Source organism: Carettochelys insculpta, chromosome 5 (assembly GCF_033958435.1).
Source record: "Carettochelys insculpta isolate YL-2023 chromosome 5, ASM3395843v1, whole genome shotgun sequence".
NCBI classification, from domain to species: domain Eukaryota; kingdom Metazoa; phylum Chordata; order Testudines; family Carettochelyidae; genus Carettochelys; species Carettochelys insculpta.
The window spans coordinates 60,873,009-60,899,652 of record NC_134141.1 but is presented as its reverse complement, the minus strand read 5'-3'; the positions used below and the strand labels follow the sequence as shown (position 1 = coordinate 60,899,652).

Here is a 26,644-nt window from a genome sequence, read left to right as displayed (position 1 = left end):
TTAATTTTTTGTGCTGTCAGCTGTAATGTCTTTCCAAAAACTGAAATTAATTCCCCCCTCCACCCCCCATTCGCCAGTATCTAGAACTTAAACCGCTTTGTTACAGACAGCGATCGTGTATAGTTCCCATTCAGCGGTCGTTTAGTTCCCTTTTGGATATAATCATTAGCAGGAGGAAATGTGTAAAGCTGTAGCATGGGTGTTTACTCATGGCATGGGTGTTTACTCATTCTTACCTTAATAGAAAATGCTGTCTCTCTTAGGGGATGCTACAAGAGCCCTTAAAGAAAACAGAAACAGACTCAGCCTGTGGTTCTCCAAAACAATTTTAATTTAATTTGCATTTGGAGCCTAAAGAGATGAAAAGCAAAGTTTGTTATTCCTTTTTTACATTACTATTAAAGCTTAATTACTTCATGTAAAAAAGAAATTGCAGTATTTCAATACACTGAGCTAGCCCTGCATAGGAAGTCTGTGACATGATGGAACATTTATACAAAATGAGTTAAAAATCAGGTAAACAGCCAATTTTCCACTTTGCAATGAGACATGGATCCAAGTCCACACAACTATTATTTTCACACACTTACAGAAGCCAAGGGATTTGTACAGTATAAAACAGTGCCCTTCAAATTACTACTTATTCTCTCTTCCCTTCCTTTACAATGTACTGCTATCAACTCTTCTCCCACAAAATTACTTTGGAATACCAATTGCCACACCATCATTTGACTTTGCAGTAAAGACAATCAACATTAGCACAATGTCTTCATAGTCCAAAATTAGAGAATCCAGTCAGCATTCTACTCCTTATATCTGAAAAATATTCAATGAAATTTGTAGCATAAAGTAGTCACATACACAATCACTACTTTGCAATTGATATGAAAACTGAAGCGATACAGATGTTCTCCCTTATAAGGATTTTTCCTTTCTGCATAAAAAGTCTGCCGTTCCTTTTTAAAAGTAGCTTTTTTTTTTTTTAAAAAGTGAATAATTTACGTTCATCCAGTTACAAAAGCCGTTCAACAGAAGATTGTTTTGGCAGCTAGGAAACATTTACCTCTATCTTCTATCAAGAGTTACAGAAATGGGTTTGGAATGAGACTGGTTGGTTGAGAGATTGGGATTGGTTTAGCAAAATCAGGTTGGAATTTAGCATCCATCAGTTATTTGATGACCTACATCAAGTGAGCCAACAGTCTCATTTACGTGGCTAGAGAATATAGATGTCTCTATCAAAACAAACTTAAAATGCTAATCTCATCTGGGGAATTAAGGACTGAGTAAGGAACAAGACTCAAGAATGACCCTCTCCCTCAAAAATTTTGGTCCTTCAATTCAGGCAGGATGTTTAAGGCTGGTACTACTGTATTTAATCTGCAGATAAACAGATGTTTCACAATTCAACCCATTTCACAGGCACTAAACTCACTTAAAATTAGAACTGGTATGTCAGAAAGCCTACCTTTTGCATTTTCTGAAACAGTCAAAAACAATGCTGTAAAAGTATCTTTACTTGCTGAACTACGGCAGTTACAGCCTTCAAAGCTTGCACAAACATACAGAGTATTTGCTATTTGCATGGTAACAACGAGAGAAATACAGATTTCACCACAGCATTTCTGAAGGGGAAGAAGAAAGTTTCATTTTATACTACTATAATTTTCATCTCCCTGGCTGAAGTGTTCCATGAAAGCTCTGAATGGGCTGACAAACAAAACAAAACAATCTTTTGAGTGTGCGCATGCATATGTATAAAAAATCCACCTTCTCATTTCTCAATGAGCAGGCCTCTTAGGAATATTGGCATACCATCTTCTTAGGAACATGCAGTAAATTGCTCAAATATTTTAAAAGGTGGTGTACTCCCAAACTACATATGGTTATATGCAATGTCCTTAACAGGTGTGGCACTAGGTTGGTACCTTTGTAACAGTATATTCCAGATACAGAAATATATAAACAGGAAGATAACAGATGGAAGGGAAAGGAGGGTATTAAGTAAATAATGACAAAAGAAGAGAAAAAAAAATCATTCATTGTGTACTGAAGGCCCTTTACTTCCTTAGCATACCTCTGTTCCAGCTAACAATGCTACTACATTTTTGCATCACTTTGCTAAGATAATTCTATTCCCAATATTAAAGGAGTAATACCATTGAAAACAAAAGTAATTAGAACCTTATTTCAAGAGGTGGACAGATAAATTTAGAGCCCTATTTACAAACTCAGGGAATACCACAGCATCTTAACTTATTACAGTCCATGGGGTCCAGGCTGTGAAACAAAAATTAAGAAAAATAATGTGCCAGACAGATTTAAGTGTGCCCTCTGGTAACCTAGTTTTAAATACCTGAAGACCATACAAGTTCATTATGGGGCCTCCTCCTATCATAGACATAAAATTCAAAATAACAGAGGTACTATAGTCAGGATGGGGTTACACTGGTAGATTAGTCCCTTCCATACTTTATGATATTTGCATATATTTCTTTAAAAACAACAGTAAAATTAACTTTCATACTAAGACTTGGCAACTTTCATCAGATCACTATATAAAGAAAACTGTGTGTTCCATAAGGCTTTTGTGGCCAGAAAACTCATGGGTATGTATTCTAATTCAGAAGTTTTGCTAGCACCAGAATAGCAGCACAGTGTTCTTATAATTTCTAAATCTTAGCTCTGAACTCTCAAAAGTAAAACTCTTGCAGAAAACTGTCCAAACAAACTATAAATATCCATTACCCCACTTACACTACTAACAATAAAGAGCAGCACAAATACTAGAATACAAAAGAACATTGTAGAATCCCTTTTTCTATTATCCATATTAGCACCCCAGCCAGTATGGCTCATTCCAACAGTGTTGTGTTGATTACTAATTAAATCTACTACATCTAAATCAGAATAGTGATTGAAAGTGGAAGAATGCTCAAAATAAGAAACTGAGAAAATGAAACTATTTTTTCTTATAATCAACAACTGGTGCAGCATATGTTTTAATAATTATAAATCAAAGAAATTCAGCCAAACAGAATTTTAATATTGTATCTTTGTGAGATTCAATCAACTCAAACTTTGCTTTTCATACTAACAATGCAAACATGTTATGAGAAAAAGTAGAAAGTTGTTTCAATACACTTGAAGCAGTTTCAAACTTTGAAATATGTATAAATTACAGTGCTTCTGACAGCTTCTGCTTGCTGTTTAAAGCTCATCTCATTGAGATCTGCAGGTGTCACAGGCACTCCACTTCACAAGCTAAAAGAAGGAGAGCAAGTGAGAATACTTCAACAGCCAAAATATACAGAAAGCACTGTCCTTTCACACTGTCAGGGATGTTCTAATCACCAATGCAATTCACAAAGACAAAAATATTGTAAAATAGAAAACTAAAACTACTATATTCAAGTCACCTTTGTAACACTAATTTGGCTTTTGAAATTGCTCTGCTGTTATCTATTGCATAATCTGATGAAAGTCCAAATAAAACCACTTAATTTGGGATTTAAAAACCATTAGGTATGGTTATGGACTATCATTGTAAAGAAACAAGTCAAATTACATCTACTGTGCTTGACCACTGAATTGGCAGTAAATTGTACTCTACGCAAACCAAAAAATCTTTTTCTCTAGAGAACAATTTTAAGACATTTGTTGGACTAGTGTGCCAGAATAAGTTTTACTTTGAATCAACAATAAAGTGCTGAATTATATTAAATTACCTGAATCTTACTCATTTATAGTCTTCACTTACGGATTTCTAGTCAAGTTGAAAGAGCCCTTTCCGCTGAATAGCTAAGCTGTTGTGCAAATATTACAAAAATAGGTAACTTTCAATAAAAGCTATGTACACAATACAACCTCTGGTGTTTAAGTATGGCTGACAGTATGAGAAGTGAAAAAATGCATGCAAATTATCTAAAAGATTATATTTAATATGAAGGAAAGGGACACCGCTATGGAATTTTTGATAAGTTGGCAGAGAGCCGCTCACTATAACGTAATATAATTACACCAGATGTCTAAACCTGGACTGACAAGCTTCATGCCACCAACATGCTTTAATTCCTTTTGTAGGTAAGGAAGTTGATTTGCAATTTCAGGCTACTGCATACATTCAATTTATTTCTTATTCAAGTGTAGCATTAAGTTTGAGGTTAAAAATTTGAGCAAACTCTCTACATCTAGTCACACAATCAGCACAAACAAGACATTAGTGCAGAGGGAAAGTGTCAGTTGCACATGATAAGAACTCTTTCCCTTGCTGCATGATGCATTAGAATGACTTAGATTAAATTTCAACTGGGTTACCAAGAGAACAAGAATAGATTTTTCTCCCAAATTTAGCACACATTTCCAGAGGACTAAGATGAAGCAGCCTCAGAATAAATCAAACCAAAAAGAGTTCAGACAACTGACAAGTAGCTCCAAACATTGTCATGCTGTGAAAGAAATATTCTCAGAAAAAGCTCTGTAAAACTGCAAAAAATGCTGTTTGAGCTGAAGTTGGCCAACTGCTGCATAGAAATATGCTAACACACAACAGTCATGTTTAAGCCAGTGCATAGAGAAGATAAAGCACTTATGGTAATTGCAAATGTTAACAAGTCCATACAACTTGTTCGGTTTAGCAATGAGTTCATAGAAAAAAAAAAACAGAATTTGAGTAGAAATGAGCAAGCAAAACCAAAAATGACGACCATCCAGCTGTATAAAATCCACATACCAGTAATAGTAAAAAGACACCAGTGAAAAAATACTCAACTCAGTCCCCAACACCCAACAGGCAAATAAAACTAGAGTAGACAAGCCTTTGGCAGACAATTTTAAGAAAGTCTAAATATGGCATTACATTTCTAAGTAATCCACAAAATATATTAGATATGGCATATTCATATTAAATACTGGGTAGCCAATTCTGCAGATCTGGTGCTAATGATGCTTTAGCCAATGAGAACATGGTAAGTCAAGCCAAATGAACGCTGGTGTATCACAACAGTCCTTGGGAAAGCAACAACGTCACCAACTCTTGCTTCACCAGCACTGCACGAATGTCACACTATCATCTATGGAGCAACACAAAGTTCTCTAGCTTCTCAGGGATGTGTCCTTTATAACATATGCTATGATTCACTATAACACGAGCAGCCAGGCATTGCAATGTAGTATGATTTATGGGCTGTATCAAGTTTTTTGCCATTTCCTTCTCATCCAGCAAGTCACTAGCAGTTTGTTTATGCGCATTTGTGGTGTCAAAGTGCGAACCTGACTTGATAAGAAGATTCATGATGTCTGGATGGTTGTTCAGCGCAGCAATGTGCAAGGGGCTGTTATCATCAGAGTCTCTGACATTTACATCAGCACCACATTCTATCAGTATAGCAGTAACTTGTAGGGAGGGGAATTTGCAAACAGGGTAACGACCCACACATGTAGTATTCTTATCAACAGCAAGATGAAGTGGGCTGAAGTTATTCTTCCCTCTAGGCTGAAGTTTAAGAAACCTGTAAATAGTCTGCTTTTTAAAGTGCTCCTGTTCAGGACTGCAAGGAACTTTTTCCAGCAAACAAACTAAATGCAAAATAATAGAAAGAGCTTTGTTCAACTGTATTTGATCAGGTGCACCTTGAGTTTGTTTGATAGCCCTATCTATTTCGAGGACACTTTTGCACAGTATTCCCATAAGATCATCAAATGTAACAGTGGTGCCTAGCAGGCCTTTTGCCCTATCCTGTAGCATGAAGGAAAAGAGTTCAGCAAATGACAGTAAGCTGCTGGCTGTCATAGGGCTCAGGGGGTCTAAGTTGCTTTGCTGCATGTCCAGAGCGTATTTCCACAGGTTGATGCATCGTTTGAAGTTTCCAGAGTCTGCATAAACAGCTCCTCTGTACCTAATATAATAAGATGTATCTGGGTGAGAAGGACCAAGAATACGTTCTCTAATTAACAGTGCTTGCATTCTCATCTCATCAGGGTCTGCAATCAGATTTTCTAGCTCTTCTGCACTATTCACCTCCTTGGCATAGTCATAAGCCATTATTAGTGTTTGTGGCACAGGTTTGCTGAGGATATTAGTCCTGTCACTGTACCTCATATCCATAGCTCTTTTCCAGTATTTCAAAGCACCAAGCAGATCTCTTTTTTTGTCAACAAATGTTGCTCCTAAAAGCTCCAAAGCATTGATGCGTTCTGCTTTACTGGTCTGTACGTGCTGGGTCAGGAAATCCACAATGTTTGTATGACCTGTCACACTGGCTGACAGAAGGGGAGTCATTCCATAGCCATCTTTTTCCATCTTCGCACAGTATTTAAGAAGCATCTTCATGATGTCCAAGCTTCCAGATTCAGCACAGTCGTGTAATGCAGTATTTCCTGACAAGAAAAGAAAATCATAATTTTTGGTAAATTTTTAGAGCACAACTAGTAGCTGAAGGAGAAATATTTAGCGCATACATGTCAAAACAAACAAGCTGGAAGCTAATAGCTCAATATGCTAAACTAGATTAAAATATCAAAGCTGTCAATCAGCTATACAAATAGCATGTCACTTGATAAAATTAAGGATGTTTTAGGTAAACTTTTGTCTCATTACTCCAAAGACAAAACACACCCTGAATCCTCCATTCTCCTGTAATTCACTATTTGCTTTTAAGGATAAAACATTAGTTCTAAATATGCTACCTCTGTCCATCTACCCTTTTCATGTCTCATTCCTCCCATCCTCTAATTAAAAACACACACAATACATATAATTTGTACCAACTCTTCAACAGGTTCATTTATGACCACACTATGCTCTCAACCCCCACCTTTCATTTGGGGCTTTAGGTAAGAAGCCTTTCAGGGCAGAAATTTATTTCTTCCTGCATTGTATAACACTAATGTAACATAGCTCCAACCCTAAAAAGGGGCTTTTTGATGCTATCCCAACACTTAAATGATATGGCTATTTATCTTATCTCCATAAATCCAATTCCAACATTAAATCAGTCAAATGACACTAGACAAAGTAAAATTCATATAGCTTATTTCATCAAGCCTGGCCTTTATCCCCAAGTCCCTGTCCCTCTGCTATTACGGTTATGATTCCCAAAGCCAAGACTATGTTAACAGCATTAAAATTAGTATATCGTTTCTTAAAAAATATCATGGGTGTCTATATGAGACTGTAAAAACTGGGAAAATGTATTTTAGCTACGGGTTACTTCCCATCAGTACCACACTGCAAGTGTACCTCGTAAAACACGCTAAGCCTTCTAACACTGTGTGGGAAGAATCCAGAAAAATGACAGCAACCATTGATGACAATTTACTGAAAGCCATGCTTGCAGCAAACTTGAAAGGAAACACTAGAAGCACAGTCCACCAAATCTTTCATACACCTCAGAAGTACTGTAGCTGAAAGTCTTGGTTTAAATATGCAAATTTCACGAGCCAAAAACCAACTGGGGAAAAAAAAAAAAGCCAGCGTCCAATTTCTTTCAAATGTCCACAATTTAAACACAAGCTGTTCTTTAGATCTTCATTGGGTGCAAGCATGTTCTAAGTTAACACAGAACAGTTACTACTTTAACCGAACACTAATTAGATAAGTACTGTATCAAACTTCACGCACAAAAATACAGCTACATTGCAGTGAAAAGTCTATTAAACTGTAAATTTCTTACAGGGTCAGAATTAAGTGGAAGTCGACTGAGGATCACGTAACTTATTAGAATTATTATTGCCTTGCCAGCTGATCAACATTTTTGGTGAACAACTGCCATTTAGCAGGAAAATTTCAGCTATGTGATCTTATTGTTAGTCATTTTTCAACAGAAGCGATAGCTTTCCACTGGAACCTGCTATTACAGCTGCTGCAGCTTCAATTATTATTTCCTCCCGCCACTTCAACACATCCTGCTCCAAGTTCTTCTTTGCTCAGGTAAATTCCAGTAACTCTTCTACTTTTTGCAACCATCTACAGCCCACAGAATTCCCCCTTGATGGGTGTCCTCAGACTTCATTAGTAATTAGAAGGGATTATATGAGAGTGGGACTGAAATAACTGGTAACATTTATAGTTGAGCATAAGATATCACTTCATGAATAATGAAATGTTCCACAAACTACTTGCAATCTTCAGATTTTTTCTTGGTTGTGCACAAAATATTTTGAAAACCAAGCAACAGAGTGGAGGAGGTATTAGCACATTGGGTGGAGAATATAAACAATAGAACTCTCATACAAAATGGTTTGTAAAACAACTGATAGAAAATGCTCTGTTACTATGAATCATATTAAAAAATAGTTTAGTCCTAAAAGACAGACAATTCTGCCAGTTTCTAGTAGAATATTTTTATGGAAATGATCATAAAGCTATCAAAATGTGAATCTTTTCACAAACAAAAATCAACCCAGATATTGGCTGTGTCAACGCTTATTTCTTAGCTTAGTACTAGTTACCAAAAGTGGCACTATTCATTTGCAGCAGCAGAAAGTATTGTGCTTGACAATGTTTTCAGTTTCTGGTCTATAATTTATAAAATATTAATGACAAACTATGAGAAAACCTTTAAATGCAAACACACAGTTCAGTAAGTTGTCCTTCAAAAACAGATTAAGCAAATTTTAAATACTTATTTTGGTGGCATTGCTAACCAAATATCCATATACCGAGAGAGAGAGAGAGGAGTGTGTGCATGCGCACGTGTGTGTATGTGCACGTGCGTGCTAAGCATTTTAATCTCATCTTACTCATGTAGTTTTGTAAAGAAGTGTTCTTTTCCTGCTGTTCCACACATCCCCATTTTCCCTTCTGGCAGGTTCTCAGCTATGCCTTCTGCTGGGAGCTCTGTCATACTTTTTCAAACAAACTAACTTTTCCAAAATAGGACTGTAATCAAAATGAGTTTTACAATCTCTATATGATTTCAGGAAAAAGGATATTACCTGTAACTCTATATCTTACCAGTCTAAAGACATTTGTTTTACCTTACAAAATTTGTTCATTTCCTGCCCTCCCCCTAGTTTTAGCCTTTCAGAATTACAAAATATTTACTACCACTGAAGACTAACCCTAAAATGTTCTGCAATGTCCCTTCTGGAAAAGGGTGTCATTTCAGGTGCTCCCTCTGCCTCAGTTTTCCTTCTTCTAACTCAACCAGAAGGTCTCTTGATTTACTAATAGCCTCCTTGGGCTGGTGTATCACAAAACCTTATGACAAAGAGTCCCCAAAAACTTCCCAAATGAGCAAAAGGTGCTTTTGGGTTTTTCTCCAAAGCCAATTCTCTGAGTGCTGTTCCCAATATTCTCAGTTTCCTTTCAGTCTGGCCATGTCTACACTAGCAAGTTCTTTCGAAAAAGCCATCCCTTTTCCAAAAGAACCCACGGAGCTTCTACACACAAAATGCACTCCTTCATTCTGAAATCGAAAGAACCCAGTGCTTCTTTCAGAGGCCCTCTTCAGTCCCAGATCAGTAAGAGCCCCTTTTTACAAAAGGAGCTTTTGAAAAAAAGAGAAAAAAGCATGCCTAGATGCTACGTGGGCCTCTCTTTTGAAAGAGGCATCCTCCTCCATGGTGCCAGCCAGCTGGAGCAAGTAGACATCCTGGCCAGAGCTCTATGTTCCCTGCGTCCAGCCACCTTAGAAGTTCAGGGAGCCCCAGAGACCCTGTTGGGCAGGAAGCTGAGAGCACAGAGGCAACAAGCCCATGAGCTGCTGACACCCAAACCCTCTCAGCCACTGCTTGCAGTGACCAGAGCAACCACAGTAGAGAGCCAGATGCCGCACAACCCGCAGGAGTCAGCTGAGGGGTCCCAGAAGCCCACCCTGGCCACAAAGCAGAGGGCCTCCTCGTGGACTGAGCCGAAGCTCCGGGACCTCCTGGGCCTGCAGAAGGAAGAGGTGGTTCTGAGGCAGACCACTGGGAAGAGATGCAACGCCCTGGTTTATGGCCAGCTGGCCACAGAACTAGCAGCCTGAGGACACCCCCCCCACACCCAGACCTTGGAGCAGGTGCACTCCAAGGCTAAAGAGCTGTGCCAGAGCTACGTACAAGCCAGGAATGCTACCAGGTGCTCAAGGGCAGGGCTGGCCACCTGCCCCTTCTATAGAGAGCTGCACAGGCTCCTTCGAAGAAAGAGCAGCTCCCTACCCTGCCCCGTCCTCAACACGGCAGCTGAGGAGCACCCTGCGGTGTCAGAGGAGGAGCCAGGGCCACCCACAGACCAGCCAGGACACTCAAGAGACACCCGCCATCTGGAAATGGAGACCAAGGGCCCATCAGATGAATTGACCAATGGGACCCTGTTCTTCACCATCCCTTTGGGGTTGTCCAGCCAGGCAACCTCCAGCTGGGTGTCCCCAGATACCCTTCTGGGACCCTTGGCTGGAAATGGGCCAAACACATGGGCGACAGCCTGACCCCAGATGACCCACCAAGGAGTGCACCCCTGGCATGTGGGCATGCCCACTGGTGACACTCAGCACCTGCAAGCTATACGCACGAGAGGGGCCTGGGAAGGGCCAGGCGGTGTCCTGCTTATCTGCCACCAGTGCAGGGACCCTCTGTGGCCAGACACCCCCTCCTTGGCCACAAGCCCAGCCCATTGGCAGGAAAGGTAGGGGGCCCAATGGTCAGCCCCGTCCCCAAGGCACCATGGAGTCCATGTGTGGCAGAGCCTGTCACGCAGAACACCCCCAACCCACAGCCCAGGGGTGGGGGCTGCTGCCCACAAGGGGCGCAGGGCATGTCCCTTGGAACTGGGATGCGGGACTGACATACTGTCTCTCTCTCCCTTTCCATCTTCACAGGGGTGCTGTCTAAGGGCTGGCTGAGCCCCACCTCAACTCTGGGGTCAGCCAGCCCCATCCCTGGCACCAGGTCAGGAAGCCCAGGACCAGCAGTGGGGAAGGATGGGGCACCCCCACCACCGGTGCCCGGGTGGGCCTGCAGCCACAGGGACTGTTGCCATGGCTGGGATGCGGAGGCCGCCATGTACACGGCCATTCTCTGCCAATGGAATGCACTGTTGGTGGAATGGTTGGCACGGGACCAGGCCAAACTGGCCTGGCAGCAGGAGGCCTGGGGAGACGGGGTGGTCACGCTGTGGATCATACGCAGGGTCCTCACTGACCAGCTGGCCCAGCCTGCCGTCCCCCAGCCCTGCTCCCACCCAATCTCCCCACTACTGCCTTATGGAGCCTTGCCGATTGGATCCTGGCCAGACTGTGCCTTGCTCTCCCTTATCCCTGCGACGCCAGAGACTGTTGCACAACGCCCCCCACCGCCACAATGCCTCTACCTCCCCATGATCCCGGCCCCATCCCAGCCGCAATGGGGACCCTGCGTTTGGGGCAGGAGGGGTTCCCGCAGGCACTGCGGCTTGCAGCCCCCCTCTACCCCTGAGCTCCCTGGAGATTTCTTTCTTGACCCGGAAGTTCTGCAGCCAACGTGTGTCGTCCCACTCACCCAGGACCAATTGGTTCCACCAGCTGGAGCTGGTCAGGTGGCTCCGGAGGCGCCAGCTGGCCCCGAGGGGTGGGGATGCAGCCAATGTCATGGTGGGTTGAGGGCCCCGAAGACAGGGCTTGGCCACTGGAGGTGGATGGTAGCCACAAGAAGGGCAGCCAGCAGACCAGTCAGGGCACGCATGCCGGTCCAGGGCCCTGAGGACTGAGCTTCAGGACTGTGCACAGGCCTACAAAGCTGTGTACAGTGAGGCAGGCCTCAGTGTGTGCAGGGAGATGGTATTCAGAAGGGTCTCTGTAAGGGAGTGTATCGCTGGAGCTCCTGGAAGGGCTTGCTGGCCATGCAACCTTGTCCACAGGGTTTCCTGGCCCGTTCTTTCAAGAGAGCAGCCGGGGCTCTGCGGCCGCTCTTTCAAAAGAGCGGATCGATCTTCTGATCCACTTTTGGTGTGTGGACGCAATCTTTCATAAGAAGACGTTCCAGAAGATTTCTTCTGGAACGTCTTCTTTCAAAAGATCACTATAGCACAGACTTAGCCTCCTTGTCTCTCTCTTTGCAGCAGGAGCCTCAGCCCTCTTTGTGAGGAAGGGGAATTCAGTCTCATTGTCGTTCTCTTTAAACAAGAGATTTCCAGCTTTTCTCCTGGACCTGGAGGGCCTTAGCCACTTCTCCCCCAGCTGCTGTTTTCTCCCTAATTAGCCTTCAGGCTCTGGAGTCAGCAGGCCCATCTTTCTCTGGTGTCTACCTTGTTATGATGTACTAAGGCAGCATCTCCCAGCTCTTTCCTAAGTGGCTGAGTGAGGAGGGGACCCTTGCCCGTCCGTCCCTTGAAGGCTCCCTCCAGTTGCTCTTCATTTAGTACCTATTCTTAAAAGGCATGAATAAGGATAAAAAAAGTACCTAATAACTACCTATTCAGTGACCACCATTCAACTTAGGCATTGATTGAAGCAGGGAGCCTGTAGGAAAAACAGCATACAATTAAAGACTGCACTCTAATGCATATGCATAAGGAGACCAGCTTAAGGTGCCACAAGTAACTCTAATTTTGGTATTTCCTAACTTTTGAGTGCTTGATTTTGTAGTATTAACATCAGTTGATTATAATTTTCTTCTTTTATTATAATTCCACAGGGCTTTTAAAAAGAAAACTGAAAAGAAAAGAGAAGAAAAAGAAAAGAAATTATCAGATAGAACCTCTCATTGTCCATATGGGTCACAACAAAGTTAGAAATATTTATCCCTTGAAGCAGTGTCAGTCCCGTATCCCAGCTCCGAGGGACAAAGCACAGACCTCTATCAATTTAGCTAATGTAGTAACAAACAGAAGTACTAGGCTGGTATACTCTGTGCGGACCAGTCACTAGAAAGATGGGACACCTTTAGCCTATGGGGTTTACACTGTTTGTTACCAGAGGACACAGGTGCTCAGATATCTCAAGTTCTATATCTGGTTCTGAAGGGAAGCATGTCTAGGAGTTATAGTCCTTGCTGCCTTCATCTCTGGAGCCCACCACCTCTTTAATCTCTGCTTTTGCTTCAACCTGTTCCAACCCCCTCTGCATTTCACCATGTTGCTGCTGCTTCCAAGCTGTTTGTTAACCAATGGGAGAAGAACTCAGACCAGAGGTAAGAGAGAAACAATGCTTACAATGCCAGTGGCCAGGAGCAATTTCAGGAAAAACCCTGCTCAGTCCTGGAGTGGGGACTGTTCACTGTAAATGGTAATCTGGAAGAATTTTAAAAAGCTGCTGCCTGTTTTTGTTATTTGCACACCACTGTTTCACCCTTAAGAAGCCAGCAACTTTCTTTACAATAAAAAAAACGTGAATTTCTCCTCTCCCCAGGTCCTCCAAAATTCCGATGAAAACAATTAATAGAAGAGCAGATTTCACTTGGCTTTGTGCCTTTATTTTTTACAGTTATATCAGAGCTGTTGTTTAAAATAACAAACAAACTGACAAAACACTACACAAATTCTACGTATTTCAGTACAACTAGTTCTTTAACGCTCCAGTGCTACCAAAGTATGTCTAGGGATTCAATTTTATAATGAAACAAATTTCTCTCTCCCATCTGGGTCACTACCAGAAGTAAATCATTCCAAAATAGTTTGCCTGTGACAGAGAAGGGAAAAGAAGCAGTGACACACAGCAATTTGGCTGGACTTGAATGTATATTTTGTAAATGTATTACATAGAATTAGTTAAAGCTTAATCTCTTTTCTGGATTTGTAAAACAATTACAAAAATCATTCTTACCGTGCCCACTCCAAGGCCCCACTCTTAAAAATACTAGTTTCAGATGCTTAACTTCTCACACCTGGGCGGCGGCTACACTGCATTCCACTTTCAGAAGCAGAATGCAAATAAGCAATATCAAAATGCAAATGAAGCACAGATTTACATCTATCATGCCTCATTTGCATATTCTTGCACGATCGTGCTTCCAGAAGCTTTTCTGGAAGCAAAAACCACCGTGTAGAGAGGGTTCCTTCAAAAACAAACCCTGTTTTCAAAAGAACCCTTCTTCCTGTAACAAAACAAGAAGATGGGTTATTTTGAAAGCAGAGTTATTTTTTGAAGGAACCCCATCTACACAGCTCTTTTTGCTTCCAGAAAAGCCTCTTCTGGAAGCACAATCACATGTGAATATGCAAATGAGGTGCAAGATACGTAAATATGCTTCACTTGCATGTCAATCTTGCTCATTTGCATTCTGCTTCCAAAAGCACAATGCAGCGCAGCCACAGCCTTGTAGTCACAGTGAATTTAACAGAATTATTCAGATGTGTACAATTTGAAACAAATCATCACGGGCTCAGGACCCAATAAAATTAAAGATGATCTTCTTGATTTAATGAGTGTTTACATTGCACTAACTTTAGCAAAGCTCATAAAGGAAATAAAGTTATCTAGTAATTAAGGACTGACTATACAAACTGACAAGAGAGAAATAAACAACATGTGCCTCAATGCCCTCCCCCACCCCTAGAGTCAGGCAGCCACAGCCCCAACTCTATCCCAACCCCCTTCCCTCCTCCAGACCAGTCACCCCCAGACCCTGACTCTAACCCAATCCCCCACCCCTTCTTCTCCAGAGCCAGGCACCCCTTTCTCCCCACCCCCCCTGCAACCCAATGCCTGCGACTCACTGGAGCTGCTACCACTGCTGACACACACTTCTCCCTCCGGGTGCTAGAACACATGCACGGAGCGGCAGTAAGCACTCCTGATGCATGGCTCCAAGCAAGAGCTGCATTTCATTGCTCAAAGAGCTGTGTGTGGCCAGGAGAGCCACGTATCCCCCACATTTCTCTCGCATACCCCCCAATGGTAGGCATACCACGTGCTGAGACACAGTGCATGGAGATGTGTGGATGTGGACTTCGAATTGAAATCTATGCTGCCCACTCTGAGTTGCTGAGGGTGCTCTACTATTCAGCTGGGTGGCACCTGAATCTCTCCTGGGTGGCGGCCCAAGCTCTCAGCTTACAGGGAACACTGGTCTCAATTTCTCCTATTGAAACTCTTCCAACTGTAAAAGTAAATATTAATTCAAACAACAGGACTCAAACATGGGTCTACCACACACGAGGTGAATGCCCTAACCTCAAGGTTATGGTCTGTAAAGAGAAAACCACTATCTCCATTTTTCAGGAGAGGACTGACCCATCTTAGTCCCCTGACACAGAATAGGGTTCACAGCTGTGAATCCCAACTGTTAGGATAAACTGCAGCCCAGAATTAGACTCCTCCACTCTATTAACTATACATACAAAATGATGGGGACTAATTTAGCTGTAACTGCTCAAATTCAAGAGACAGATCTTGGAGTCATTGTGGATAATGCTCCGAAAACATCCACTTAATGTGCAGTATCAGTCAATAGGAACAAAAAAAAAATGTTAGGAATCATTAAAAAGGGGGTAGAGAATAATAGACAATATCTTATTGCCTCTATACAAATCTATGGTACACCCACATCTTGAATACTGCATACAGATATGGTCACCTCATCTCAAAAAAGAGATATATTGACATCAGAAAACGTTCAGAAAAGGGCAACAAAAATGATTAAGCATTTGGAATAGGTGCCATATGAAGAGAAATTAAAAAGACTTGGACTTTTCAGCTTAGAAAAAAAGGAGAGTAACGGGGTAGAAAATGATACAGGTTCATAAAATGGATGATAGGAGGTCTATAAAATCATGACAGGTATGAAAAAAAGTGAATAAAGAAAGGTTTTTACTTTTCTCCATAATGTAAGAACATGGGGTTATCAAATAAAATTAATGGGTTGCAGGTGTAAAACTAACAAAAGGAAGTTTTCCTTCAAGCTGTGCAAGGCAGGACTGTGGAACTTCTTGCCAGGGGATGTTATGAAGACCAGGACTTTAAACAGGGTTAAAAAAAAAGAGCTAGATAAGTTCATGGAGGGTAGGTCCACCAATGGCTATTAACCAGGATGGACAGGAATGATGTAGACAAGCCCTGACAGGGCTAAGGGCAATAGCCACCTTCTTTGAAGTGGGCATGGTAATTAGCCCATTTTGAGAGTAAGGAAACTTCGAAGTTCAGCACGTACTTCAAAGCGCCCGCAGCTACACTGCCTTTCATCACTTTGAAGTTAGCAACTTTGAAGTTCCCACAGCAGCCGCTATGTTAACGAGGTGCTGCATGTGCATCGCAGCATCTCATTAGCCTCCTCCAATCAGGCTGATTACCACGTCTCCTTTGACGGAGGGAGCTAGTGTAGACAAGCCCTCTGAGGCTGGAAATGGATGGCATGAGAGGGATTACTTGATGATAACCTGTTTTGTTCACTCCCTCTTGGGCATCTGGCATTGGCCACTGTCAGAAGACAGAATGCTGGGCTAGATGGACCTTGGGTGTGACCTTCTACAGCCATTTTTAGGAAATTGAGGAAAAACTGCAGGCATGAACACACTCAGGTTCCTGGCTCTCAGGAAGTCCAGTCTCATAGACCTAACTCTCCCTCAGCACTGCATTTTCAACCTGAACCCCTGCCCATGGTCTGTTGATTACATTATGAGGCTAGCCACTCGTGGCTCTATCTATACTTAAAACACTTAACGTGCGTGCAGCTGCAGTGTTGTGGGGCTCTTAGTACTTCAGCATTGATCTTACAGTAAAAGCTTGATTATCCGGCATCCCTAGGGAACAGGGATTGCTGGATAATCAGATTTGCTGGTTAGTCAAATGGGGCCATGGGCCCAGCTCTGCTGACTGGGGAGGGGTGGCGTGCACACCACTCCCAAGGGCTGGGGGAGCCAGCTCCAGCTCTGCGGCAGCAGGCCCCAGCTTGGTGAGGGGGAGGCAGCTCTGCAACAGCTAGTCCCAGCAGGACAGCCATCCCAAGTGCCAATTAATAGAATGTTCTAGTTATTGAAGTTCTCAATAACACCGTTTTTACTGTACTACAATCACAGGCAGGGTTCTCCCATCACTACAGTGAACCCACCTTCCCAAGAGGTGGCAACTAAGTTGGTGAAAGAATTCCTTCCATGCATGTTTAGACTGTGGTGTTTGCCCATTTTAGCTACAGCATTCAGGGTTGTGGATTTTTCACAGCCCTGAGCACAGCATCTCTTCTTAGTGTAGCTCTGGACCACAAATTAGATACCATAATGTCTAAATCCCTTTGTCGACCTACACCTCAGTTTTATTAATGTGGATTTATGTTGCTATGTTTACTGCCTTATATACATATAAAAAAGAATGCAACCATCTAAGAAATTGTTGTCCCCATTCACTATTGATTATGATGGGTTTGTCTGGAAGACCCTAGACTAAAACACTAGAAATCAAGACTAAGAATTTTTATCGTAAGAAACAAAACTAAAGCTGTGCTCACATGAGCAAGTTTAAAAAAGAAATCAAATCGGGTAACGAAATAGACAAGTTAATAACATCAATTTCACAATTATGTTTCAATCTAATTTCTCATACCAGGAAAATAAATGCTATGCATCAAGGATCTCCTTGTTCACAGATGCTGGTATTTTCAAGGTTATTCATAAATACTTAGACACTAATAAAATATGAAAAGTATTTAAATCACTTAGTTTCAACATTATTTCTTCCACTATGCAAATTAAACATTTTCCTTCTTTTAACTGCATCTTCTTTCACTACTTATTGGGCTAGGTAATATGTATTTTTTCCATGGTTCAGTTTCACGTTGCATTACATTTGTGAGGATATTTTGAGCATGAAGGCTATGTGTCATGTAATACAACCAAGAAAAAGAAACAGAACACATAGAACAAGGCCTTTATTCCCAGGAAGCAGAGCCTTGTTTCTTTCTCTCCCCCTCTCTCCTACAAAGTGAAGCTAAGCAAACAGACAACACAGAAAACCCGGAAGAGAAAGTAAACCTGTCAGCCTCCTTGATGTTTACTATTAGGTTAGTTATTTTTAATACATAGTACACCACATGCTGATTTTGAAGAGACCAGAGTTGCTCTAACCTAGTTTCTCATTTCTGTAGCTAACAGGTATACAGAATACAGAGATTTTGCTCTTCACCCCATTTTAGGGCACGTTAAACACATTTCTGTATCCACCTAAACTGAAGTCTTAATACTTCATACTTGGCCAAAGTCTTTATACATATCCATAAGAGAAATCAAATTGAGCAAAATCTGCAACTATGTGTATTTGGAGAATTGCTATGTAGGATTTTACAAAGTCAGCTTGTGGATATACAACACCTCTTACCTACAAGCTAGCTGTAACAGAATTTACCGCTTGTGAAACATGATCACCCCACAAAATCCCCGATGCTAGCAGGCCCACTGCATCTCTCTTCTACACCCCCTTTGCCAAACACTTCACCATCACAGATTAAATGGTGTGACGGAGAAGAGATGGGGGAAAAGAAGTTAAACTATCCGGTCCAGAAGCAATGCCTTAGTTAGAGAGACTCCAAGACTGCTGAGAAAGGTAAGTGTACTGTTGCTGGACTCTGCTCAGACTACCTTTCCTATCCTTTGAAAAAAGCAGCAACCTGTACTTCCCAATCCAACCACATAGGGAGCCTCCTGGCTGTTAAGGTAATCAACTGTTACCCAATATGCTGATCAATGAGAAGGATGGTGGAATTTCTACTGCTCTGCCCTTCAATCCTTCACCTGCTGTCAATCGCTAACATGGCAAATAACCAAAACAGAACATCTGTTTTTGTTGAGCGACGTGTTATAATTGACTAATTGTAACAGTTTTACACTTAAAATTGATTTTACAGGTTCTCTTATTGTGAAGATTAAACCAGCGTTTCCAGAAGAATCCACATGGATACTCCACAGGGTTTGAATGCTCAGCTTTTAGAGACTAGCACAGACCACTATCATTTCAACCAACAAAATGTTCATTCCTGTAGCTAAGCAGCCACTAGAAAGGAAGGGTGTGAAGATTCTTGATCCCTATTTCTGACTCTGGGAAGAGATTGGTGCCTAGTGTCCACAGCTTTGCAGTGGAAGACGTCAGCTGATTCATCCAGCTCACTTGAGTGATCTGTCATTCTTGTAAGATCTGGTTTTGTGGCCCTCACCATAAAACACGCCAGTACTACTACCTCATAACATATGCAAGCAACAGGATGCAAGCACCATGATACTTGACAATTCTTCTGCTGCCCACAAGTTCTTTGTAGCAGCAGTAAACCGTACAGTAGGGTCGCAACATCTGTGATGGTTCCATGCTGAGAACCTTCACGAATGTTGAATTTCATGAATATTGTATGGCAGCCGCTCCTGCCCGGGGCCCCAGGGGAAGAGGTGGCTGCCAGCGCTCTCCCATCTTTCCCAGCCCTAAAATCCTCTTCTCTATCCAGTGAGTACTCGTTTTACTCCCAGGCCCTTGCTTCTAGAAAATGAACAGTCATGTATGGTATATTATAACATTTATATATTTAAACTGGTTGGAGGTTTATGCCCATCCCCTTCCTCTTTTCAAGAAAGCATCTGAAAGTCAGCCTCTGGAGCACCTCATGGTAGCAGCTTTCTAGAGGGACCCCGTTTCATGACAATACAATATTTGGCAGTCTTAGAACACAGCTTCACATTTTCAAAGTACAGCATAAATAACTGAATAGAAAAAGCTTCACCAGCTAAGAGGTAGAGACAAACACTAGAAGACTTCCACAACAGGATTTGACACATATAAGCCAGTAGTAAAGGAGATCTTGGGAAAACCTATGCTTCAGATACTCACAAGGTACACTTCCTTCAAGATACATCCCATATGAGCAGGAACAAGTCTATCTTAACAAAGAATGTAGTAGGTGTTAGGAAGAGCAACAGAAACAACTACATTAACTGGCTTCTCTGTCCCAAAAAAAAGGGCACAACCACCTGGACTTTCTTGCCTGCCTTCCCTCTTACGTAATGGGAAAAAAAGGAACTGAAATATCCCTAGCCAGATTCTCTCTTTTCTCCAGCTCTGAGTCAGAACAAGGAATTGCAGGAAGTACTCCTGGGGTAATTCTGCATCACTGCACATGTGCAGAACTTACTTTCCTTGCAGCTTTGTTTCCCTGCAGAAAAATGACTAACAGGGAAGCGACAAAAGCAGTCATGTAATCATCCCCAGCAGTACATTCTGGAGGCCTAGCACAGCTGGCAAGCAAGTAATGTGTTGCAGAGCAGGAGGCGAGACTGGACAGACAACTGGCAATGCCAGTTCGGTGCCAGGCTCAGCTGCTAGTCCTGGTGATAATGGGACCTCCTCTTCCATTACACAGCAACCAGGATTGGGTCAGACCCACTTCCAGACTTCTACTCCACCCGCAAGAAACTCTGCAAACTTTCTCACCACCATTCCACTTCTAGCATCCATCACTCCTGCATTGCAGGGGGAGGGATCCCTGCACAGGGAGCTTTTACACCATCCATCCAACTCCTGTGCATGAACACCCCTCATATTCAGACTCCTCCACCAGGGCTCACCTCTAGCACTCACAATACCTCTGATGAGCCCCACTCCCACTGAACTTGGACCATCCCACTCAGATCCCCACCAATGAGCCCCAGCCACCTGCACCTGGAACCCCATCCCACTAAATCCCACTTCCCCAGCATCTGGATCCCCCCTACTAAGCCCTAAACACCCAGATCCTCCCACAGAGCTCCAACCACTTCCACATGGACCCACCTATAGAGTCCCATTAAAAACTGCACCTAGAACCCTCCAATAACCCCTTGTGCAACAGATCCCCAGACCCAGATCCCCACTGCCCTGCTGCCTCCAAATTGAACCACACCAGAATGTCCCCACATTAAGCCCTCCACACTTGGCTCCTGCCTTGCTGAGCCTGCCTGCTCATGCCTGATGCACCTGGCAAGGTAGGGCAGGGCCCTGAAGTGTTTTTGTGGCAAACCCATTCTGCTCTGTGTCAAGGCTGGGTGCAAGCAGTGACCAGCAAGAAAACGGTGGACTTGTCTACACAGCATGGAAATGAGCACTTGGGCAAGGGGTGGTGGGTGAATTCAAAAGCTCAGGAAGAGTTTAGTCAAAAGCTGGCCCGTGTATAGATCTTTCTGTTGTACACCAAAAGTTCTCTTATGGATGTTAATGTAATACTACTACAACAGCAAACACAATGAACAGCGTAGATAAGCCCAGATTCCTCACCAATTCTAGTAGAAAGAGCAATCATAGCAAAGAGCAATAAGCCTAAAGACCAAAGCTAAGGAGGACATTTCCAGCTGCATAAAGCCAACTGCAGACTTCCCGGAAATTCACAGACTGCTGTAGTTCTCCAAGGAAAGCAGTTTTGCTCAGTTCTGCTGCCCACCCACTGCTGACAAAAAAAGGGATGTCCCTGGTGCTTGCCTCCCCCTTGCCTTGTAACTGCTCACTCGGGAACTTCAGAAATCAGGCTGCTTTCTACAGCACATGAGAGAGGAGTTTCTCCATCTGATATCATCAGCAATGGGTGGAGTCTATTTCCAAAGAGCAGGAACTTGGACGCCATAAATATATACTATGCATGTATACACACAACAAAAAAAGACCATTATTGAACTATAATACGTCCACTGACACTCTCTTTTGTCATAATGCAAGGACTGTGCATGTGTGTGTGTGAGTGCGTGCACACAAACCCTCTACACGGTAGAACTTTAAAAAAATCTGATCGTAAAAAGCTTTCATCTTTAGTTTATGACTGAGAGCCTGGGTCTACACTGGCACAAATCTTCCAAATATCCATGCTAATGGCCACTTCGAAGATTACTAATGAGGTGCTTAATTGAATATTCAGATCCTCATTAGCATTAGGACGCTTCTGCCCGCGGCGCTTCAAAAGTGCTGCTTTCAAATGCCCACAGCTCGGCGTGTCTATACAGGGGGCCTTTTTGAAAGGATCCCGCACGTTTCAAAATCCCCTTACTCCTCTCAGCTGAGGGGAATAACGTGATTTCGAAATGTGCGGGGTCCTTTCGAAAAAGACCCCCTTGTAGCTGCACCAAGCCGCGGGCATGAAAAAGCAGCGCTTTTGAAGCGCCATGGCCGAAAGCGTCCTAATGCTAATGAGGCTCTGAATATTCAATTCAGCGCCTCATTAATCGTCTTCAAAATGGCCATGAGCATGGCCATTTTGAAGATTTGTGCCAGTGTAGACAAGGGCTATGACAATACTATAGGAAAAGTGAATGTTTGACATAATAGAGAGATGTATCATTCTGATACAAAATGCCTTTGCCAGCCACGTGCTTCTGCTGGTCCCAAAATACTGTGTCTCTTAGGTGTTGCTGAATAAGTGAGACTTGTGCTGTTTTGCATATTCAATTTTGCATGACTCATGGTTTAAAAGAGAGAAAGAAATGAAAATAGAGGAGCTGAGACCTGAGATAAAAAATGCTTACAGGCAGGGCTTTTTTTGTGGTGCTACGCACCAGTATGGTACCAGCACCTCTGCAGCGTAGCTCCTGGCTGGGGATCCTGGGGCTGTAGCTGCTGGTGGGGCTCCATGCCCCAGCTGGCTCCCAACCTTGGGGCTGCAGGGTACCCTCCTGTCCCCCCCGCCAGCAGCGTGGGGTTTTGAGGCTGCCATTGGGCTGGGAGCTGGAGCCTCTCTCTGCTTGCCCTGCAGCACCGGGACCAGGAACCAGAGTCCCTGTGCCAGAGTGGCCTGGGAACTGGAGCCCCCACTGTTCTGCCAGCAACCCTGGGGATGCTGGGGGCGGGGGGAACCAAAGGAGGGAGCCAGCTGAGTTCTGGCTCCTTTCTATTTTTTACATACTAAAAAAGCACTGCTTAAACATAAGTGTCTAAAAGACGGGTGTTTAAGTAGAGCTAACGACAAAGGTCTGCACACTAGTAAAACAGGATATTAAAGGATCAGTAAGTTTTAGACCATCAACAGTGCACTGGCAGAGTGCTTTTGTGATACATCAGACCTTTACACAGCTGCGTTATACATCACCTCCATCATCACACTACAAAGCATAACTGTATAGTCTATAATAAATACAGTTGGAACAAAGGCACCTCTAAGACCACGAAAACAAATGTAAAATAGATCCCAAAAAACCTGGTTCTAGATCATTCACATTTTTATTTTTACACAAGTCCACAGTGACTCATGAGTGGTTTTAGGGCTCAGAAGTAATTCTTCTTACAAGGAGAAATAAGTTATGACATTTTGCCCACTGTGTGCATCTCATTTCTACCACCAGTTACCATTCAGCTTTTTTACATTACTCCCCACATATTTTCCACTTGCCCAGTATGTTTTTACGTCAATGACATTTGCAATGCTGTTGTAACTGCCCACAGGCAGACTTGAACCTGGGACCTCCGGAGCTCAATGCAGGTGCTGCTACAGTTTGAACTAAAAGCCAGGTGGCTCTCAGCTTTGGCAGTAGAGGACACGCATTCTCTCTCTGTGAAGTGGTGTAGGTGCTACTACACCACACACAGGCGTGTGGGTTATGTACTTCGCCTAGCTGAGGAAGCACGACCCAAGCTTCAAAGACACAGATGATATCCCAGGCAAGCCCCCATCTGTAACTGCCCTCAGTCAGGGCTGGACTTGGGAACTCTAGAGCTTAGTTCACGTAGCTCTGCAGTTTGAGCTAAAAGCCAGCAGCCTCTCTATTTAGGCTGCAGAGGACACTCATCCTCTCTCTGTGATCTAGGTGTCACTACACAGGACAGTGAACCACACGTAAGTGTGCGGGTTACTCTGCTGTATCCATGTTGGTCCCAAGTTATGAGAAACACAGATAATGAGCTCTCTTTCAGTGGACTAAGTTCTGCTGGCAGAACAAACAGAGGTGTTCTGCCCCCATTTCATTTGTAGTGATTTATTGCAGCATATTAAGCCCTTACGCTCAACAATCTGTCCCACTTGCATTTACCTGTGCCATACTCATGGCTACCGATTCCAGATCTGAAGGAGAGCTCTGAAGCTTAACAAGTTCTGTCCCTCAACAACACAATTTCAATAAAAGGTATTCTCTCACTCACCATGCGTCAGTCAGGGAAAGTGTCATTTGGGTGTGAATTTTTTTCTGCTAACAAACCTTCATTTAAACAAGTACTAAAAATATCACATAAATATACATACTAAGTCTCTTGTCAAATTATATTTCACTTTTGGAAACTATTAACAATAAAACTAGCCAGAGAAAGCAATTAGAAGTATTATATCATGGGCTTCAGTGTAAGGGGAAATACTCCTCACAGATATCAGAAATCAACTATCAAAAGACAAACCACCTTTCCAAGGCTAAAATGTGTAGCTGTCTGCAACAACCAACACATCTTCTGAGGCAATGCATTAGTATGTGCACTACTGATGCTATTTACAAAAGCAACATGCCCACACTTATAACAAAAGGTCCATGCAACTCCAATTGAGGGGGGAGGGAGGAGACACAAGACTGAAGGCTTCACTCTGAACAATGGTGCCAGGATCATTGTAAACAGAAGCAAAAAGGCATCTGTTGTGATAACAGCACCACTGTTTAGCAAAACTCTTTTCTGGCATTATCACACTCACATTGGTCCTTAGTTTTTACCCTAATGTACATTAGCTACTGGAATCAACTGACAATAGTTAATAGATGAACAGCAGAATTCAAGATGCATATTTTAAAATACAGAGAAGACTTCCCCATTCTGATCATAACAGTGCAGGCTAAAGAATTTATATACTCCACAATATATTTCTTTTGTCAATGAACAACCATTACATGATAACTCATGTAAATTTATCTCATTTGTTAAATTTAGCCATTTGAAGAAATGACCCAATAAATGACCCAATCATTGTCAGTAAAAAGCCTGTTAGCAGAAGAATGCATCTATGCAGCAAAATCTTTTAAGAACTGTGGTTTATAAACTAAACTTGAGAATTCAGAATGAAGTTTAGTAATAGTTTCTTCTAAGTAATGAACCAGCATGCGTACTGGAACATCAACTGAAAAAACTTATAACACGACATAAACGTAACACTGTAACTTCAACTTCTTGCTGGCACTATATTATATAGTGAATTGGAATTTTTAAATAGGGTCTCCTACAAAACAAGTAAGTTAACTAGATAGCACCAGGAACTTTGCTACAATCAAAATACGATTTTGACCTTACCTTTAACACTTTTTCTGTTAACATCAGCACCTTTTTCAAGCAAATACTGAGCAATTTCTTTGTGTCCTTTGTAACATGAAATCATCAGGCACGTATGCCCATGTCGGTTTGATACTTCCAAGTCAGCTTTATGCTCCACAAGGTATTTTACTATTTCCAGGTGCCCATCGAAACAGGCTGCCCTAAGTGGGGTTGAATTTGTCAGTGTTGTGTTGTTGACAGATGCGCCATGATCTAACAGACACTGGACTACCTTCAAGTGACCAGCAGCAGAAGCAGCCCATAAAGGAGGAGCCCCCTCAATGGTCTCACCATCAAAATTCACCGAGCCACCAACTTCTATAGAAGCACAGCAATGCTCCAGCAAGTATTCCACCATATCAAGGTGCCCATAACGAGCTGCCATCAAAAGCGGTGTGGCACCACTAGTTTTTTCAGACATTAGTAAGGCCACCTCTTCTTTAGTTTTGTTTGCCAGTAACTTTGAAAGGAGCCGCAGTTTGCCATCTCGAGCTGCATTGAACACTGCTGTCTTTAGATCCATTTAGTCTGCACCTTTCTTATTCTTCAGGGATACACACCCACCTTTCTTCAGTGTCCAGGATAATGACACTACTGGAATTACAGACTCCAAACAGACACCCTGTGCCCTTTTCTTTTATCTGAGTTCTCTCTGCGAACAAACATGAAGACTCTGATGAACTGAGTTGGGTCCTAACAGTTCAGACCACACACCGTGTTCAGCAACCTGCAAGAGAAAAGAAAATGCAGATATCTTTTATTTTGCTTTTTTTTTTTTCATTTCAACCCAAGGCGAGGAGAGCGTTTCAGGGGACTATTTCCAAGGAGCCTGGAACAAGGCGGTCATTACCAGGCAGTCTGAGGAGTTATTGGAAATCACTGTTGTCTCGGATGCCCAAACGGGTGCATGCGTCCAAGTCGGCATTTTTTAGCAATCCGCAGCCGAAAGAAGCTGACAAACCGCTGCCCTAAACGCAACGACACTTTCCTCCGCCTCTGCCCGAGCTGCCCGCCCACTGCTCGGGCTGTGCGCGGCCCCAAGTCTCCGGCGAGGGAAGGAAGTGGGGGCTTCCCCGGGCCTCGGGGAGCGCCCCCTCCCGGGAGACTGGCGGGGAGCGAGCGCTGAACCTCCTCCGCCTCTACGCTCGGCTCGCAGAAAACCCCCTGCACCGGCTGCAGCAGCCGCCACAGCTGCGCCAACTTGTGCCGGGGCCAGCGCGGGCCGGGAGCGCCGAGCCCCTCCGCCCAAGGCCGGGCCAGGGGAACGAGACCGACCCCGGGTCAGACCCGCCCCGCCCAGCTGCCTCCCTGGCGGTGGGACCCGAGCCCCGACGCCAGCCCACAGCGAGCTCCGAGTTACCTTCCCCAGGCGCGGCGCACCCAGGCCCTCCGCCCGGCGCCGCCTTCACCGGGAAGCCTCCGCCGCGCGCCGCGCCCCATCCAGCCCCTCCATGACAGGCGCGTACCGCCTAGCGGCCAGCCTCGGCGAGCGCCCAGGCGCAACGCAACCTGCTGCGTCGTGTCCTCCCCCGGGAGCCGCA

General features: G+C 43.3%; 1 protein-coding gene across 2 annotated transcripts; it reads right to left on the bottom strand.

Annotated features, from left to right (window-relative positions):
- Positions 1-310: 310 nt before the first annotated feature.
- FEM1C (fem-1 homolog C) lies at positions 311-26,644 on the bottom strand. 2 transcript variants are annotated; one of them, XM_074995203.1, is made up of 3 exons: positions 26,464-26,644; positions 25,083-25,830; positions 311-6,378 (listed from the first exon to the last, which is right to left on the bottom strand). In XM_074995203.1, exons 2-3 carry the CDS (start codon positions 25,624-25,626, stop codon positions 5,069-5,071), a joined length of 1,854 nt encoding a protein of 617 aa, XP_074851304.1. In that variant the 5' UTR covers positions 25,627-25,830; positions 26,464-26,644; the 3' UTR covers positions 311-5,068. The 2 variants fall into 2 exon arrangements, with proteins under 2 accessions (XP_074851304.1, XP_074851305.1); XM_074995204.1 differs by lacking the exon at positions 26,464-26,644 and adding an exon at positions 25,954-26,374.